Raw genomic sequence first — 19,021 nt, 5'->3', positions numbered from 1 at the left:
TTTTTAAATTTTTTTTTTAATTATTTATTTATTTATGATAGTCACAGAGAGAGAGAGAGAGGCAGAGACACAGGCGGAGGGAGAAGCAGGCTCCATGCACCGGGAGCCTGACGTGGGATTCGATCCCGGGTCTCCAGGATCGCGCCCTGGGCCAAAGGCAGGCGCCAAACCGCTGCGCCACCCAGGGATCCCCTAAAAATCATTTTTTCCTAAAAAATTAGTCCGCAAAACACAGTGAAACATTTTCAGTAGGAGCTAGTAGAAATATGCCAGAAATCATACTCAAATCATTTATATATTTTTTTGTTTTTATCGACATGCTCTGTGCAGTATTATAAAAACATGTTAGGGTCAAGACCTATGCGACATGTACATTTTTATATGTAGACTCAAGCAGAAACAGAGATATCTTATTGGCTTTATGTTCACTTTGCTTAGTATTAGTCTTCTTTGTCATAAGCACTGTTTTTAAATATTCATGGTTTGAATTAATTTTATATAGATATATATAGATATAGATATTTTAGCGTAAGTCAAACAGATGCAATATGTAAATGAAGGCTTGAGCAAATACACATATCATTACTGTGACTAACACTTTTTTTGGATTAATCTGCTTGCGTGGGGTCAGAGTATCAGTTACACCTTTCAAATAAATGAAATAAATGGCAACTGTGGAGCAATGAGATTTTCTTCCTTGCAAGCAACATTTTAAAGTTGATGTGGCTTCACGCTAGAATGTGTTTAACTTTCACTGTCTGCATGAAAGTTACTGTTTAATTTATAATCTTCTTCTCATATCTTCAGAAAATGTGGCACATTTATTGGTTCTCTTTTCATTGCTAGCCTCCAGAATTACAGTGATATGACATTTAAATTGCTAAGTTAACAAGAGCGTTTAAGTTGTTAGTTTTTAAAATGCTAATTATCGTATCTTCCTAATATAGTAAGGCCATATTGATGAGTGTTAAAAAATAGTTTACGTGAATATGAGTTCAACTTGAGCTCTATATCCTTACCCAGTATTTATATAAATTTAAAATTGTTTTTAAAATAGAGTTGATTCATGATAAAAATATTCATACAAGGGCATTCACAGATAAAATCAAAGTATGGTGGCTATATAAACATTCACTTAATAATTAGAGGTGTTTTTTTCTTTTTACTATTTTGGCATGTATGCTTTTTTAAAAATTATAACAAACGACTCAATATTGAATAAAGTTGAGCTTATACAAATGTTTGGAAAAATGATTATGTATAGAATTTGTTGCAAAATGCCACCACATCTTCTAAAAGAGTAGAAGGATAATAATATAATATAATATAATACTATACCAATGGGATAGTAGAATAATGACTTCTATTAGGAACCGTAAACATCATTTAGGACCAGTTGACTAGGTATTAGGGCACTTTGTTAATGAGGCCAAGTTTCTGGGTTTCTCTGCAGGGGCCAGGATAATTAATGAAACTTGGTTCTGTGGCTGCTGAATCCCCAAATTCAATCAACTGTCTTGCAAATACACATGGCTGGTTGCAATCCAAAGCATATTCCCTGTAAATAATGAATCATAAGTGAAATGTAGGCACTTGTGACAGCACATTTTAAATCTTGAAAATTCATTAATTTATTTTCAGTAACACTAAATTTACAGTGTTTGAAAATTTAAAAATACACAAAAAGATATTTAGTGAAGAGTTTTTCCCCCACTCCTGCCTCCCATCTGCCTAGATTCCTTTATCCTTCCCATTAGGTAATCCCTTTTATTAGTTACCTAAATATCCTTACCAGTGATTATATACAATATATAATTACATACATTCCCCATATCCCTTTAGAAACAAGTTGTATTGCCCTTTAGTAGTGATCTGGACCTTGATTTTTTTTTCACTTAACAATATGCCTTGAGAACGTTTAGAAGAATTTCCTGGTTCTTCCTTATAGCTGCGTAGTATGCCATTCTATGGAAGTACTGTAGTACATTTAACCCTCTCATGGACATTTTGTTTCCAATCTTCTGCCATATGGCAAGGCTGCAGTGAACAACACTGTATATTTCATTTTTGTGTAAATATCAACATAACCTCTGTTTTTCTACAATAAACTCCTAGAAGTGGAATTGCCAGGTAAAATGGTACTACCATTTGTAATTTTGATAGATATTATTTAATTATCCTCCAAGAGAATGTCCCAATTTACAGTTTTATTAGCAATTTATAATAATATCTTTTTCCACAGACTTGCTAGCATATGTTTAATTAAACTTTGGAATATTTGCCTATCTTATAGTTCAAAGTAGCTTTCACGTTATTCATAATTTCCATGTATTTTTTTTCCATGTATTTTGATGTGAAAGTGAAATCAAGGATTTTTTCATATATTTCAGAGCTATATTTGTTTCCTTTTAGTGACTTTCTTGCTTACATATTCTTTTTTTACTGTTGTTGAAGTTTTTATATTGATTTTAGGATCTTTTCGTATTTTGAATCATAACAGAAAGGCCAACTCAAATCTGAAGTTATAAAATAATTCTCCCTTGTTTTCTTCTGGTTCTTATACATTTAAATATTTGACTCACTTGTAATTTATCCTGGATTATGTTGTGAGGAACAAGTTCAACTTTATTTTTTTTTCTCCAACTGGCTTCCCACTTTTTCCAACACCATTTTTTGACTTGTTTGACTATTTCCCACTTTAAGATGGCACATTATTACAGAACAAATTCCTATATATATTGGAGCCTGTTTTTGGGCGGCTTCACTGGTCTATCCATGTTCCAGCACTACACCATTTTAATTGGTTTAATATATGGTGGGATTAATTCCCTTTGGGTAGCTTTTTGGAGTTTTTGTAGCTACTCTGGCTTATGTGTTTTTCTGTATAAACTTTAGAATCCCCATTTCTGGTTAAAAAAATCTTTTTTATTGGGATCATGATAAAACTTCAGCTTAGGGACAACTCACACCTTTTTGTGATGATGTCATTCCATCTAAGAACATGTCCTTTTGTGTTCTTTAAAAATGTTAATTTTGTAATGTTGGATTTGCATATTTCTGATAAAACTTATTTCTTGTTATTAATTTAATTGCTATTATAAATGGGATATTTTTTTACTACATCTGATTTCAGATGATTGTGTATATGAAAACTATTGATTTTCATATATTAATTTTCTATCTTGCTACTTTAATGAATTCTGTCATTGCTTGTAGTAGACTTTGAGTTGATTTTCAATGATTTAAGACATACACTCATATCATATCATATCACTTGAAAACAGGGATGTTTTTGACTGCCAAACCAAATGACAAATAATAGTGATAAAGTGGGCATCTCTGTAATGTTTGTCTGTAATGGAACTGCTTCTCGTGTGTCTCATAAGCATTATGCTAACTTTCGGGTTGAGGTAAATATTATATTTTATCATGTTAAGGAGGTAGCCGTTAATTCTTTATTTTGGTGAATGTTGATCACTTGATTGATTTTGTTTATCATTTGATGAATATGATTATCTGAGATTTTTTCCCCTTAGATCTCTTCATATAATTGACTCAAGTTTTTCCTTGCTACATATTTACTACAACCTTTCTTTTTATAAGCATACAGAAAAATAACATTTCTTTAATGAAATGCAGGTGACTTGGGAGAAAGGGGGGAACGTGGCCCTCCAGGAAGAGGTCCTAAGGGCTTGCCCGGAGCTACAGGTCTCCCAGGTAAGTGTGTTATATGGCAGCATGGGGTTGAGAAATTGGAGCACATGGGAAGTCTGAATTGGATAACATTTTTAAGAATTGCTCTTTGATTACTTAAGCATATCATATGATTCTCAATAATGGTTGATGCAGATTTTTTGAGACCAACTTTAATGAAAAGTTAAATGATTTGTAAATCCTGCCTGTGTTCCTTGTGAGAAAACAAGTGTCAGGGCTTAAAATATTATTATTGAATAGATGGTTTTTAAAAATTGTGTCAAGGTCCAGCCACAGTGCACTTGTTAGAAAATTCTGAATGAATGAGGTCCTTTCATTTTTAGCCGAGTTGATAGTTTTCTACTTATTTTTTAATCAAAAAAGTCAGAGCAACAAGAAAATTAATCCAAGTTTTCAAACTACTCATGTTGCTTAGGGGGTGACTGAGACCTTATTTTGAAAGCTCCTGTTTCAAATATCCAGACCCTCCAGCAACCCATACTTGCCCTCCTTTCCCCCAAATAAACCTGAACATTCCTATTCATATAGCCACAAAGAGCCATGCACAAGCCACATATCACAGCTGTGTTGGCTGAGGCGACAAAGTTGCCTCTGTTTGAAGAGCCTGGATTCTTTCACTGGGCATCTGTTCTCTTTTTACACACTGGCTACTCTGTCCCCATAGTCCAGGCCGCCACACAGTCATCCACTGGGAAATGACTTACAAGCCCAATCACAGAAGGAGCTTAGCAGGGTGGAAAGTCAGTTCGGTTTAAGGCCATGAATGACACACAGCCTCCCAGTGCACTCTTATAGCAGCTGAGGCAGTGGCTAAGGGAAGCTTCCAAACACCCTGGAGCTGAGGAGAGTCAGGGTGAGAGTTTCTGCAGAAAAAGGATGGTCCACGCTTGCACAGTGGATTTGGAAAACTTGGTGTAGGGAAATTTAAAAAAGAAATGCTCATTTTCTAATTCTGACAGAAGCTTACATATTCAATCATGACTCTAATTGCAGCCAAAAACATCACTGCTTTCTCATTATCCATTTCATTGCTCCTAGGAATTGCGTTCTCATTAAAAATTTTTAAAAAAATATGAATACATTTGGAGATAGCTCAAACACTGCTTTGCTAAAGCTGTGATTCATGAGTCTGTCAAGATGCTTTCACAAACTGATAAATTTTCGTGATTGGAAAAGGAAATTTTTATGATCAGAAAAGGAAAGAAAATCTGGTTGAAGCTACAAGGGACCAAAAGAAGATTTCAGTGTATTTTAAAGCCTATATTCATTCATGGATGTTTAGAAGAGGAAAGGGAAATAGAATTTACTGAGTGCTTTCCTCCTTTATTAGTGGTAGCAATAGGTGATTTAAAGCTGATAAAAATATCATTACATGTAATTTACCTAATTATTTATTCTAGTATTGCCTTACAATTACTCCTCCCATTTTGTTGACAAACCACGTAACAGTTCTCAACCAGCAACTTGCATTCTTGGCAAGATTTTATCAGAAATACATCTTACCATAAATATATTATCATTTTTGGTGACAGTGTTAAAAAAAATCTGTTGGTAGACCATGTTTTAAAGTGTCAAATGGGAAGACTGAGGCAAAACCAGCTCTGTATATGCAGCATCCCAGGCTGTCACGAGGGGACACATTATTCCCCACATGCCATAACCCACTCAGAGCTGCTGCATCTGACCCAGAGGGGTTTACGTGTACTTTCGGGACATTGCCCTATCAGAAAGTGGCTTCCCTGATTTGCTTTTTAGCATTTCAGGCATTTATTTGTGGGCAAAATGGTTAAGTCAGGGCAAGCTCATTATGGGCAGGTCTGCCTGTTATAGCTGGTCTTGGATTTAATATTTAAATAAGATTTGTTAAAAAAATTTTTTTATGGGCGTTTTCAGGACTGCTAAACCTGCCTTTTACCTTTTCTTTTCTGCCTTTTGCCAGTCCTTGCCCCTTGCTTCCTGGTACCACTCTGAAACCTGGTTCTTTGTCTACGCTTTTGTTATATTTCCCTTGAGAGGCTATGTGACATTATTTAGTGAGAAATCTGAGTTTCAGATTATATTTTAAAAGTTTAGGCTACCTTTCAAAAGCATGCAGTTTTCCAAGTGCTTTTAGCACATGGGCACAAAGGCTTATGTTTACCCCAATCACTGAGGCACCAGCTGGGTGCTTTGGCTTTTAGGTCAGCTCACATTCTCTTGTCTACACTATGAATATGCTTAGCTAACAATTTCTTGAATCCATCAGTCCCTGAACAAGAGCTTTTTGGGTCATTCCTCCTCTAAAGCTAGTACTCTGAAAGTGGGCTATTTGGAGCTCCACAATTCAGACATCCTGGGTTCAAATCTTGACTTTCTCACTTACTAGCTTTATGACATTGGGTGACTTTGACTCCAAATAATAAATGCAGAGTACTGGTTCACAGTAAATTATTGAACTGGTTCACTGTCCACTGAGAGGCTAAGCCTTTTAATTTCCCCGGTGGAGCTTGGAATGTGATTAGGAATGTGGTTTCCTGTCTGTCACAAGCATAATATTAATAGGATGTTAGGGTCTAGAGGAACTTCTAATAGTACTCTTTGCAGGAACTTGTCTGGTACCTGAAAGAGCCTGCAGAACAGGACATCCTGTGACCTTCTTTGTTGTCCCTACTGGGACTTTGATTCAGGACTTAAATCCTCCTGGATGGAAAAAGTTCATTTGCTCGTTCTTCCTGATGCAAACATACTTGATATATTTGAAAAAACTGTAACTAATACATTAATTATTATGTTCAGTGTTAAGTATTATGCGGCCCTTGGGGTTGTAATGATACATTGGTTAGTATGGACCATAGGTCATTATTAAACCACACTGTATCATTTTGGCTATAGTGCTCTGTTGTCTGAAAAGTTCCCACAAGTCTTCCAGTTTGTTTCTCACAGCTGGAGGTAGGCAGAGTAGGTATTTAAGAAGCATGGGCTGTGGAGCCAGGCTTTCAGGGTGTAATAACTGCTCTTTCCCTTATTTGCAGCTACTTTACCTCTTAGTGCTTCAGTTTCTCCTCGGTATGACAAGGTTAATAACCACATCTACCCTCTAGAGTTATTTAGGAGGGTCTGTGTCCATACATGTGAAACACTTAGAATGGTGCTTGGTGCATGGCCAGCATTTTGCAAACTTAGCTATGATTATTTTGTATTCCTCTGTTTATAATAGAGGACACATATATTACAAAGGTCACCTGCCCTGACAAAGGTCTCTCAGGTATTAGGTGACAGAGGCAAATATTCATACTTTCTAGGTCCAGGTTCATGCAGTAGACAAAATGATGAGCTGGCTGTCTAGTACTGTGATTAGTTTGTCTTTGCCACTCTAGCCATATAACTTCAGCATGTCCCATAACCATTTAGTGCCTTGGTTCCTTTTCTGCCTCGCTGATGGAACAGTGTGGATCACATTAGATACCTGGGACTTTAGATGCTCCCAACCCCCCGCCCCCCCCCTTCCCGCCCGCCAGCTTCAGTTTCTTACCACAGGCCTTTTGTAGTATCGCTTGATTGGGTTGTCTCATTAAGAGAAACTCTACGCCTGCTACCGCCAAACTTGCCCACTTGGGGCCAATTCCCTGGTACTCTGAGGATTTTTAAGGAAAAATGTTTAATAATAGGTCCTGATCTCCACTGTGCAAGCTCATGAAGGAAAGAAGCCAGTTAACTAGGGACTCATATGGATGTGACTACCAGGAATGAGCGGACATGCTTTTGCTTCTTGGACAAGGAGAGAAGGGTAGAGCTGGCTTTGTGCTGGGTCACACTAGGCAACTGGGCTATTTAGGTTGCTTTTGCAAAATTTTCACATAGGTGAACTTTGCTTGTGAATATTGAGTGGAAAAAAACCCAAGAAGCCCCAAACCAAGGGCATGCTCAGTTTAGGCTAGTTTAGCAGTGGCCATTTATCCTAGTTCCATCACTGCATTTATTTTATTTGGCTACTGGGATTTTATATAAACAAACCACTTTATGCCAATTCCTTAGACATGTATGCTTTGACAAACACCACAAAAATAAGCACAGCATAAGGTGAGAAATGCAAGGAAGTCCCTGGCACATATAAACATTTCACATTACCCATGGATAAATCACCAAATTAATGCTGAAAATTACTTGAGGTTGTTTTTTGTTTAAGGCCTTTATACACAGTCCCTTTCACTCTGGGCATCTATTAAATCCTTCAGAACCGTCCAGCTGGACTGGCCTCCATCAATGTAACATGACTACCCTCTAGTGTTCATACAGAGAATGACACAGTCATTTAAAAAAAATAACATGTTTGGCAATAATGTTTTTATAGGTCCTTGAATTTCAGAAAACTGTGTAGTCTTCAGTTAATTAGTGCAGCTAAAATACCCATGAGGCATAATGAGAACACGTCAGATCTGCTTTCTTCTCAGGAGTTGGAGGGTAGTTTATAGATATTCGCTAAAGCAACTGCTGGACTCCTTGAATGGACTGTGACATAGCGTCACCCCAAAATTACACTCTTAAATCAATAACAAGAACATTTGAGATTAAATGCCCAGGGTCTAGACTCACCAGACTGATGCTATGTTACATGATAGCTGTTTTTTCCCTCTGGTCATTTTGTACAGGACAAAACCTCAGAAAAAATATCATTGGTTTGTTATGATAGAGCTCCAGATGAATCAGTACTAACTTGATTATTGTGCCTCTTTTTACTTCCTAGTCAATTCAGGCCCAAAAGAATTAAACAAAAAACACCCTCCCACCCACACACGTGGGCACACGCACTCGCAATCACACATACACACACCTCCGCAAAACTAGCTAATTAGTGAGTATGGAAATAGGGTTAGGTTGGGGTAGTGGTGAAGGGCCCTTGTTTCTAGCTGCAGCATCCTATAGCTGTGTGACCATGGACGATTATTTAGCCTTCTTAACTCTCAGTTCACAGAAGAGGAAAATAGGATCAATAATGAGCACAGTTCATGGCCATTGTAAAGCAGAAGCATTTAATAAGTGTGAATGATGAGGAGGATGACAACAATGACAACATCAAAAGCTGTATTTGCCCAAAGGAGAAATGGGCTAGATGTGCTTTACACAAAATAAATTGTGGGTATACAGGACGGCTTCATCAACTCTCTCTGGAATAAATGCAGCAAGTGAAAAGCCTCTCCTGGAATGTGATAATAGGGAACTAAATATGAAAACATAAAAAGTTTTCCTTCTGCTTTCTAATATTGTTATGTAGTAGAGAATAAATTCTCCTAAATTTAAGGTTTTAGGCAAGAGGCTGGCTCTACAAATGTTAAATAGAAATTTGAGATAGTTGCTAACACTTAGAAACTGAGAGATTCAACAATGCAGCTTCCAGCTTTCCTTGACAATTATCTGCAGGCACTGTCCATCTTCTCTCATGGCAGCTGTTGGCTGGAGCAGACAACCACTCTCTGCTTTGCCACAGACCTCCATCCTCTCTATTGCCTCCCTAACACTGATGGGAGTTTTCTTTCTTTCTTTTTTTTTTAAGATTTTATTTTTATTTATTCATGAGAGACACACAGAGAGAGGCAGAGACACAGGCAGAGGGAGAAGCAGGCTTCCCGTAGGGAGCCCATTGGAGGGCTCCATCCCAGGACCCTGGGATCACACCCTGAGCTGATGCTCAACCACTGAGCCACCCAGGAATCTCATGAGCCATCCAGGCATCCTGGGAGTTTTCATTATACTTGTATTATCAGTTTTCTTCTCCTTAAGATAGCACAGCATTTCTTAATCCAGGGCCATTTCTTTACTACCTTAAGAAGGGTCAGGAAACTTTCTCCTTAAAGGACCAGATTTTTTGGATCCGTGGGCCCTGTGGGCTCTGTGGATTATACAGCTCTGTCCTTGTAGGACAAAGGCAACTGTGGGCAATACATAAACAAGTGATCATGGCTCTGTTCTAATAAAACTATTTACAAAAACAGGAGTTGGCTCATGGGTTACCTACTGCATGTTTGCCCACCCTGATCTACATTACCCACTTCTCCTCTGTGGTCATTTGGTTTGTGACCTCTCCTTTGGGTATTTTCTCCTCTTCATCTTGATTTGATTTTGTGAAGGCAGATCTGGTGTGTCTCCATGAGAACTTACTGCTTATAAGGTGTATGAAAGTTACCCTTTATATGCACCTTTATCTGGCCTATCTTTTTTTTTTTAATTCGAGAGAGAGAGAGGCAGAGACACAGGTAAAGGGAGAAGCAGGCTCCATGCAGGGAGCCCGACGTGGGACTCGATCCTGGATCTCCAGGATCCAGCCCTGAGCTGAAGGCGGCATTAAACCGCTGAGCCACCCGGGCTGCCCTGGCCTTTTAAACCTTAAAAAAAAAAAAAAAAAAACCCACTTGTGTCAGGAGACCTGAATAGGCTCTGCTAGAGGCTTATTTATAGGTGCTGCTGATTAAGGAAAAACTTCCTCAGGGGCCTTGTCTTAAGAGGAAAACATATAATCATATGCTTCATTACAACTTAATATAGTTAAATAGAAGCTTATGGGATAAATAAGGGAAAATTACTTACATCTCTGCTTATCTACAGACTTGAGATGGATAGAATCAAAGATAATTATTCTCTTAAAACTTACTAATGCTTTGTTCTATATTATTGCTTTGTGTGGATCTAATTGTAGGCATAACAGGAAGAATGAGATCTTATATATAAATTAGGATCTCTGTCTTCCTTATAAAAGTATGTGAGATATATATAATAAGGCCACTTAATAAGAGTAGGCCATTAGAATAAGACCAATAAAAGACATGTGTAATAAGACCACTAAAATAGAAAAGAAAAAGAAAACCACTGAGAAAGAAGGAAAGTAATTAAATCTAAGCAAATATATAATTGAACATGTTCAGTGTTTTGGCTAAATGCCCGAGGTAAGATGGCTGAGATGGGATGAGGATCTCTATAAAACCATATCATCATGGCACATACAGGTTGTTTTACATCAATTTCTTCCTGCCATCTTTACGCTAATAGGATGGAAACACTGGTTGTATGATGGGTTGGGTAAATAGCCTAAATTCCTATTATGGGGTGCCCTGCCTCAGAGAATATGCTCCACTGGGTGATCAAACAACCTTTGAATATGACAATGGGAAAAAATGCTCCCTAGGCACTTAGGCCCTCATAAAAGTTCACATAGGGGTGAGCCCCTGATGGGAAAACATCTGGGACCTTTGTAGGTGCTTTACATAGGCTTCTAAGACATCAATCACTGATAATGATTATAATAGCACCTATTTATTAGATGCTTTCAAGGCATGGAATTTAGTTTTAAGGAAGGTATCATCCTGTCTTGTAGATGAAGAAACTGAAAGGTTAGTGACTTGCTAACATCACCCTATTCACAAATGGCAGAGCAAGACCTGTCTTTAAATCTTGTTCTTCTAACCACTGAGCTATACTTTTACTCCCTGCCTGGAGATTGATCACCTATTAGGGATGATGCAAGCCACAAGGAGAGTTGTGTGCATAATTTTAAATCTGCTAGTAGCCACATTAACAAAGAATCAGGTGAAATTAGTTTTATTATAGTTTATTTAACCCATGGTGTCCAAAATATTATCATTTTATTATGTAATAAAAACAAGAATTGTTAATGAAATATATTTTAAAAATTTATACCAAGTTTTCAAAATCCCAGTGTGCTTTGCACTTACAGTTCATCCCAATATGGCTTAGTACATTTCAGTGCTCAATAGACCTATGTGGCTAGAGGCCAACATACTAGAGATGCTGAGGTCTCCTTCCATTTTTAATTTCTAAGAAACCCAAGTCCAGTGGAGGAAGTTTATCATCATCATCATCATCATCATCGGTCTCCATCCTCCTTTCCAAAAGCACTTACTAAGGCCCTCTGTGCACCCTGCTGGGCTAGGGGAGGGAATCCAGTGCCTTGGGCCAGTTCACAGCCATTGGGGCTCTCTTGTTCATGTATGCAATCATTTGTGTTTCAGGTGAACCTGGTCCTGCCAGCTACGGGAGGAATGGCCGGGATGGTGAACGAGGCCCCCCAGGGGTGGCAGGAATTCCTGGTGTACCTGGTCCTCCAGGCCCTCCTGGCCCTCCTGGGTTTTGTGAGCCAGCCTCCTGCACCATGCAGGCTGGGCAACGGGCGTTTAGCAAAGGGCCTGACCAGTGAAAAGCTTAGTGCTGCATGGCTGTCTGCAAAAACCATGTCTGGCAAAGGAGCTTGGAGGAGAAACACCACCGAAGCCAAGGCAAAAGACGACAATGCATTACCTTCATTGTTATTACATGTCTTATTTGACAGATTTAAAACAATGGTGCTATTCAATAAATGCTCTTCCTTTTCCCTTGGAGGGGAGACAGGAGAGTCATCAGATTAAAAAAAAAAAAGAGAAGAAAAAAAGAAAAAACAACAAAAACCTAAAACCCTTCCTTTAAATAAATTTATAATCCTATTCCCAGGATGTTGAACTTTAGTGTGCTGTACACATGTGACACATCATGGGCCTTTGTGCCAATAAACAAGAACGACTGTTTGGTTTCCCTTAGCTGTAGTAGTTATTTTCATTTTTTATTTAGCTGTTGTTCTCAGATTACTGTTTCGGTTATACAGAGGATTATCAGACTAGTTAGGAAGAAACCTCATAGTAGTCAATAGAACTGGTGCTTAAAATGCCCATCATTGTGTCCCCTTGGCAGTGGCAAGAGCATGCTGGGCTGCACGCAATGATTTCCTAATGGCACGTGTTGGTTTTTGTAGTCAGCCTGGATTTTTGTTGAACTGTACTGTATCCCAAATCCATTAATTTTTCTTAGCTCTTCTATGTGAAGCAAAGAAGGAATTTTAATATCCTGTCATTCATAAGTTTTAATGAGATTATTTATTTTCAAGGTTTGAGGTAACATCCCTGGTGTACCAAAGAAGAAATAAATATGGTTTCTTAATCTCTTGCATGTTTTCTTATGATTAATCATGTTCAATGAAAAGAAGTCACTGAACTTAGGAACACTGAAAAATTTTAAATTACTGGTATTTCCATAGTCATGTTTATATTAGTGCTTTTTTTTCTATAAAGAAATTAAAAAGCCCTTCTTGTTCCTCAGTGGGTGTTACCCTGTGACAGAAGTTCTTTGTATGTATGTGTGCTACCATAGGGGAAAGCTTCAAGGACTTTTTGAAATTTTAATGAAAGCTATGGGGTCATCACCCTAGAAAACACATGAGTGCATATGTACAAACATGTTTGCAGACTATTTCAGACTTCATAGGTTTCTAGGTTAAGAACCACTGCTTTCATTTCAATGGTCTGTTAATTCCTTTCTATTCAGAACTTCACTGCTGCAAAAATGATTTATGTTTCACTATTTTTCTTAGACATTTTATAATGACAGCTCAGCTAAAACACTGTATCCTTATCAATAAATAGGTATTGCCCGACCACTGAAACACTTTATTACTATTTACATAGTCATATTGCTGGGCTGTTTTATCGACATTTCTATGAACTATTGATCAGACTTAATATATTAATTTTATGTCATAGTGCATACAAATAACTTCTCCCAAGGGCATAGCACAGTGCTCAAAACAGTCAATATCTTCAGTTAGTTTATGGAATTCGGTTCTCTCAAGTCAAGGGGGAGTGAGCCCTAATAGGGTCTTTGATACGATTTTTTTCTTGTGTTTACTTGCTATACATTTAAAAGTTTTAGACCTATTTGCTTGGCCAAATCAATCATTATATAATTTGTATTCTTTTTAATTTTTAAAAAAGATTTATTTATTTAAGTAATCTCCACACCCAACATGGGGCTTGAACTCATGACCCTGAGATCAAGAGCGTACGCTCTACCAAGTGAGCCATCCAGGTACTCCCCGCCCTCCCATATTTGGATTTCTTTAAAGCTGCTTATGGCATCTAGTTCTGTGCTTTGAGCATGAATTGTGCTAAGGAATATGATTCCAACTTGGTTACAAAAATGAGCGCCATTTACACACATTGAGAAGGATGTTTTTCCTTCATGTGGAATGGATAATTTTTGGAAATAGAGATATCTAACTACTTAAAATGATCTTTATATAAATGGCAGACCTTTTTAGGTACTGCAACATCTAACCAAATAAATGCAAAGGCATTGCTTTATCTTTTCACAAAGATGGTTTTATTTTAACTGGAGTGACATAATCAAATACAGCAAAAGAAAAATTAAGCAAATAAATAGGTTTCCCAGTTCTATAATATTGTATTCATAAGAAAATTTTTAAAAAATAAATTTCAAAGAATAGTTCATTTAACTATTTTACAAATTTGATATATAAAAGGCTGAACAAGCTCCACGGATACCATAAGCTATATTGGAAACAACCACTTACAAATAGATTATGCAAACCAGCACATTCCAAATGGTGGGAACAATCCATTGTAAATTCAGTTAAGTGAAATAGTTTACAGAAGCAGTAAATACTTGACTGAGAAATTGCAAAGAAAAACATCCAGTAAATCCTCTTCAATGAAAGAGCGTTGATAAATATTTAATTAAGCCAAATCTTTCTCTCTAGCAAAATAGATATTTCCAAACATCTTTGAGGTATTTTTAAAAGTTGGATGAAGCACTCTCTGAGAGAACAGTCTGTGAATAATTAAGGTTGGTTAGAGACTGGCATGTTACTCAAGGACAAATGATTGCTTATTTATTTCTAGTCAGTGCTTCTATGGCATTACGATATGATTTTCATCCCAAATATCTGACAGGTTGGTTAAGAACTATGGAAATCACTTCCCAGGTTGAGTGAGCACAAAAATTCACTGGCATGGTTTGGGATAATTGACTTCTGTCTAGCAGAAGAGTATGAATGAGTAGTCATATCAATTATGTGATTGATTTGATTATAGACACTTTATATGTCAAGCTGTCTAAATGAATATTGCTATTCTTCAACATTACTAAAATCTGACTTATTTGCCATCTGAAATAAGCTGATGTAAATCCCTGCTTTAGAAGATCACCTCTGACTGTATTATTTGATTTTTTGGCTGCAACAGTGTTTCTGACATATAATATCTATAATTAAAAATTAATATAGGAAGAAGATAACTAAAAATACATAGAATCATACCAAATATAAAGAAAATCCCCCTTTTCTGTTAGCCCTGGCAAAAGAAGTGAAAAAGTACTAATGAGAAAAAGTACTGGCAAAGTAGTGATTTTGCCACTTATAAATTTTGCAATGGACATAAGTGGTTTTAAATATTTTTAATAAAGAATACTTGTGCTCTATAAATATAGACCAAGTATTTTTTTAATTGAGTAAAATACTCTTCAGTTGTACTTAATTGTATTCAGTGAGTTTGTGTTCTGGGATGGTGGTATTAAGTGCATATGGTTCAGTAAATATTAAGTAAAAATTGTTAACCATTATAAGGTACGACTGTAAATACACATGCTCAAATGCTCTTTAAATGTTTAGCGAGGGGAAGTGTAATATATTTGTTAGATCCAGTTATCAGAAGGGAACGATCATATTATTTTTAGTCTTAATAGACGGCAATCTGTCCTTTCTCCTTCACATGCTTCCACATCTTACTCTTGATTCCAACAAGTTTTCTAAGAATAGCTAGAGAGAGAACAAATGAGGGAAACTGGCTCCAAGAAACTACTTTTCTTTTTAAGATTTATTTGAATTTGTCATTAGCCTCCAAGTTGAAAATCTGTCTGAGAAAAGGCTTGAGAATATTCCTTAGAGAGCACCTGGTTAATTTATTATATAATAAGGGGACCTGAAGATGAGAATAGTTAAGAACTATGTAAATCATTTCCCAGTCTAAGCAGACATGTAAATCCACTGGCATATTTTGATAAAATCAATTTCTGTTAAAGAAACATGCTATGTTTCTTATTGCCTTATCATTAATGACATAAGAGCTTATATTTATGAGAATTAACTGTGATATTTCTTATCTTGCTCAGGTCCCTCTATACCAGTGAGTCTTAAATGACTTTAGTGAGGTGATCACTTTTGTAGGACAAAAGCTGCAAAGGATGGATCGTTCTCTGACTTTTGTTTCTGCTTGTAATCCTTATCCACAATCATTAGACCAGGCTTTTTATGAGCTCCCAGGGAAATGGGTAATAAACTTAATTATTGTGAACCAAGCACTGATTCCTGTGACAAGCAAAAGCATAATTTCCAGCACAGTATAAACATGAACCTGCAATAGTCCAGTTTACAGGTTCCCTGGACATCTGTGTGGCTCATGCTTGGTATGCGAGTGCTTTGGGGGCATCTTTGTGGTTGAGACCTACCAGAATGGAACTGAAGTGTGGAGCTTCAGCCACAAGAAGTGGTGAGGTGGTGAAGAGTAGAAATGATGTTAATAACCACACCTTAGAATTCCCTGATTTAGGGTCAGATCCTTTATTGCTAAGATAAGCAAAAAGCTCATTATGTATCATGAACATATAGGAATCAAGGCTTCAAAGCATTATATCCAAGTGGGATTTAGAATAAAATTAGTGCCATTCCACTTAGCTTGAGTATGTCGAATGAAATCTTAAATAGTTGGATGAGGTAAGATAGAGAACAAACAAAATAGGGAAAAAATACACCTTAAATGTCATTTTAAAAATAAATAGTTATAAAATATGCCATAAATCAATCTGAATTTAAATACATCAATACACTGAAAAATATTTATCCCTACAATATACTTTAAATAATACAGCAAAATTAAAAAAATGTAAATTAATTAGCATCTTTATATCCATAAGCTTATTATGGTCAGACTACACACACCTTTCTGATAAACTTAATTCTTATTGAAATACCACATAAGTTTAATGAAATCTCCTACTTGATTAGTATTCACTTTTGACAAATACATAAAGCAAGTAGCTAACTCCTTGAGTAGTACCATGTACCTATCACTTATTACTGTATTATCTGAACACAAAATTTTTTAGACCTGGCTTTGGTTTTATAAACCTGCCTTATCTTTGAGGTAAGTTCTTGCTCTTTTGGGTCTGCTTGTCTGAGTGAATTTTCTCTGTGCTCAATGGGTTCTTCATTCAGTTTAAATCGATCAGTTAGTCTGGCATGATTTTGTTGAGTAAAATGTTTGGATTATAGCTCCAGCTACCCAACATAGTAAAACTGAAGACATCCATTTGTCTTGTTTCCTGAGTTTCCTAGTGATTAAAAATTAATAGAATTAATGCTACCACTGCCAGCCAACTAATCAATGACTTCAATGGGCTAAGTCACTTAGAAATACCGAGGCATAAAAGATACAAATTCAATTCTTTCCTTCATTTCCTCCTCTGAGAAGCCTGTGTAGTCTCTGTGAGAGGAAAGAGGATAGAAGGGGTTGAGATAAAGGGCATGTCCCTCAATACTAAAGTACTAAGAGAGAACATTGGGAAGAAAGAACAATAAACACTTATGTGTCTTAAGAAAATGAACACAGGCAAATGTGAAAAAAATGAAGAACAAAAGCAATGAACCAATCTGCAAAATGATTCTGAGAATTCATTGAGAAAAACTGAAGAATATAATTTAAACTAGAAATTCTCAATCTCAGGGCATTATTACCACCGTTAGGAAAATTATAATGGTAATTTGAAAAATAGTGATGCTTATCTTGCTTTTGTAAATAATGATATATTTCTAGAAAAATAGAAACATTGTACAAATCTAATTTTTAAATTTAAAAATTTTAAGTATCTTGAACAATATGGAGATTTAGATTTTGTATAATTTTATACAATGTGGTCTACATCTTGAGATAAGCTAAGTGCTTTTTACTTGTCCATCAAAAGAGAGTATCCTGTCAAAAAAGTAGGATGAATACTTAGGTGTTTTCATGTTAATCACTAAAATATGAGGGTTGTATACAAACTAAAGTTACCAATAGTAAAGTTGCAAGTTAACCAGGTATATAAATCCACTTAAGAAATAAAGTGGAAACAGCCAAGGAATCACAGGTTATTGTGCCTTCTTCATAAAGATACTTAAAATGAGGAAGAACATAAATTAACAAAACAAATTAACAAAACACAAATTGATAAGAAATTATTTACAAAAGTAAAAAAAATAAAATAAGTGCAAAGGCAAGGGTCTGATTTAGTTGTCCACTAAACTATTTCTAGCCTTGTATTTCTGCAAGTCTGTTCAGTTCTTCTGATTCAAATCTCTTTAAACACCATCTTGTGGACAAAAGGAGGTATATCATAGTTTCTCAACAGAAGAGAAAGACTGCAGAAAAGCTAAGTCTTATTTAATTCCTAAAACATATTCATAAAAAAATATTTTATAATCCAAACATTAAATGGCATTATTATAACATATCTTAAGATAATTACTTAAGTTCTGTAAGTGACAAAATTTATAATTTCAACAGTGTCATGAAATATAGAGATATGTATGGGATTACTTTAAAATCATTAATTAAATTACTGTGATCACATAGAAATTTCAAAGGTTAAGACTGGTGTGTTTCTCTTATAGTTAGGAAGAAGTGGTTAATGTATTCAGTAGGAAAGAACAATGAACAAACTCATGAATTATTCTTCCTTTTTCTTTAGATTCCAAAGGCTATGAATATTAATTGAAGTCATATCTTGTTCTTTGCTTAGAAAGAATTTTATCTGAAAGTGTTAATTGATCTTGGTATAAAATGTTAGACTGGAACCTAAACCTACTTATATAGGGCAAACCTAGTTTTAATTACTAATTGTCATCCTGGCCTATAATTATTCTGGAATCCAAATAAGAGATAATTCAGGAAATTTGATAATTCTTCTTCCCTGCTGTAGACACCACTGACATCTATCTGAAAGTAAACAAATGCTTTGGAATGGAATAAAATGATACAACAGAGTTTGCAACCACCACGTTATGTAGGAGAAGATTTCCCACCCTACTTTGAGGCCTTAATTATCCACTTTCTTAATATTAAGGGAATTAGGCAACTGCTGAATGTCCATTTTGTTTGGTGTTGTGTTAGCTGGGCCCAGCCTTTCTCACTGCTCTTGCTTGTGGGAGACAAGAACAGGTGTTGGTGGGTAAATGATACGTAGGGTGAGAGGAGCTCGTTGCATGTGGACTCCGTCCTGTTTTTCTACTTATGCCAAAGGTAGGTTAAGTCAGTTATAACAAATGAGCTTGAATCAACGAGCTCTACTGTGTAATATGCATCATATAACATCACATTCTCTATCCTCCTTAAATCACCTGAATAAATCCAATTATTGGAATAGGAGTAAACCAACCCAGCATTAATGGAATTTAGAAAAA

At 36.2% G+C, this 19,021-nt stretch overlaps 2 protein-coding genes across 5 annotated transcripts in view; one reads left to right on the top strand and one right to left on the bottom strand.

Annotated features, from left to right (window-relative positions):
- The window catches only part of COL9A1 (collagen type IX alpha 1 chain), an 82,494-nt gene extending 69,815 nt beyond the window's left edge, over nucleotides 1–12,679 (top strand). The window contains exons 37-38 of the mRNA XM_025991130.2: nucleotides 3,640–3,717; nucleotides 11,715–12,679. Coding sequence (XP_025846915.2) covers nucleotides 3,640–3,717; nucleotides 11,715–11,899 — 263 coding nt within the window. The 3' untranslated portion in view covers nucleotides 11,900–12,679. The remainder of the gene's footprint in view (nucleotides 1–3,639; nucleotides 3,718–11,714) is intronic.
- Nucleotides 12,680–13,867: 1,188 nt separating this feature from the next.
- Nucleotides 13,868–19,021, bottom strand: part of COL19A1 (collagen type XIX alpha 1 chain) — a 312,174-nt gene continuing 307,020 nt past the window's right edge. For 2 of the 4 annotated variants that reach the window (XM_072735110.1, XM_072735118.1), the window contains one exon: nucleotides 13,868–17,066. In XM_072735110.1, the coding sequence (XP_072591211.1) occupies nucleotides 17,035–17,066 (32 nt within the window). In that variant the 3' untranslated portion in view covers nucleotides 13,868–17,034. The remainder of the gene's footprint in view (nucleotides 17,067–19,021) is intronic. The other 2 variants (XR_011996755.1, XM_072735126.1) reach the window with 2 other exon arrangements.

Source organism: Vulpes vulpes, chromosome 1 (assembly GCF_048418805.1).
Source record: "Vulpes vulpes isolate BD-2025 chromosome 1, VulVul3, whole genome shotgun sequence".
NCBI classification, from domain to species: domain Eukaryota; kingdom Metazoa; phylum Chordata; class Mammalia; order Carnivora; family Canidae; genus Vulpes; species Vulpes vulpes.
This window is presented reverse-complemented; position numbering and strand designations above follow the sequence as displayed.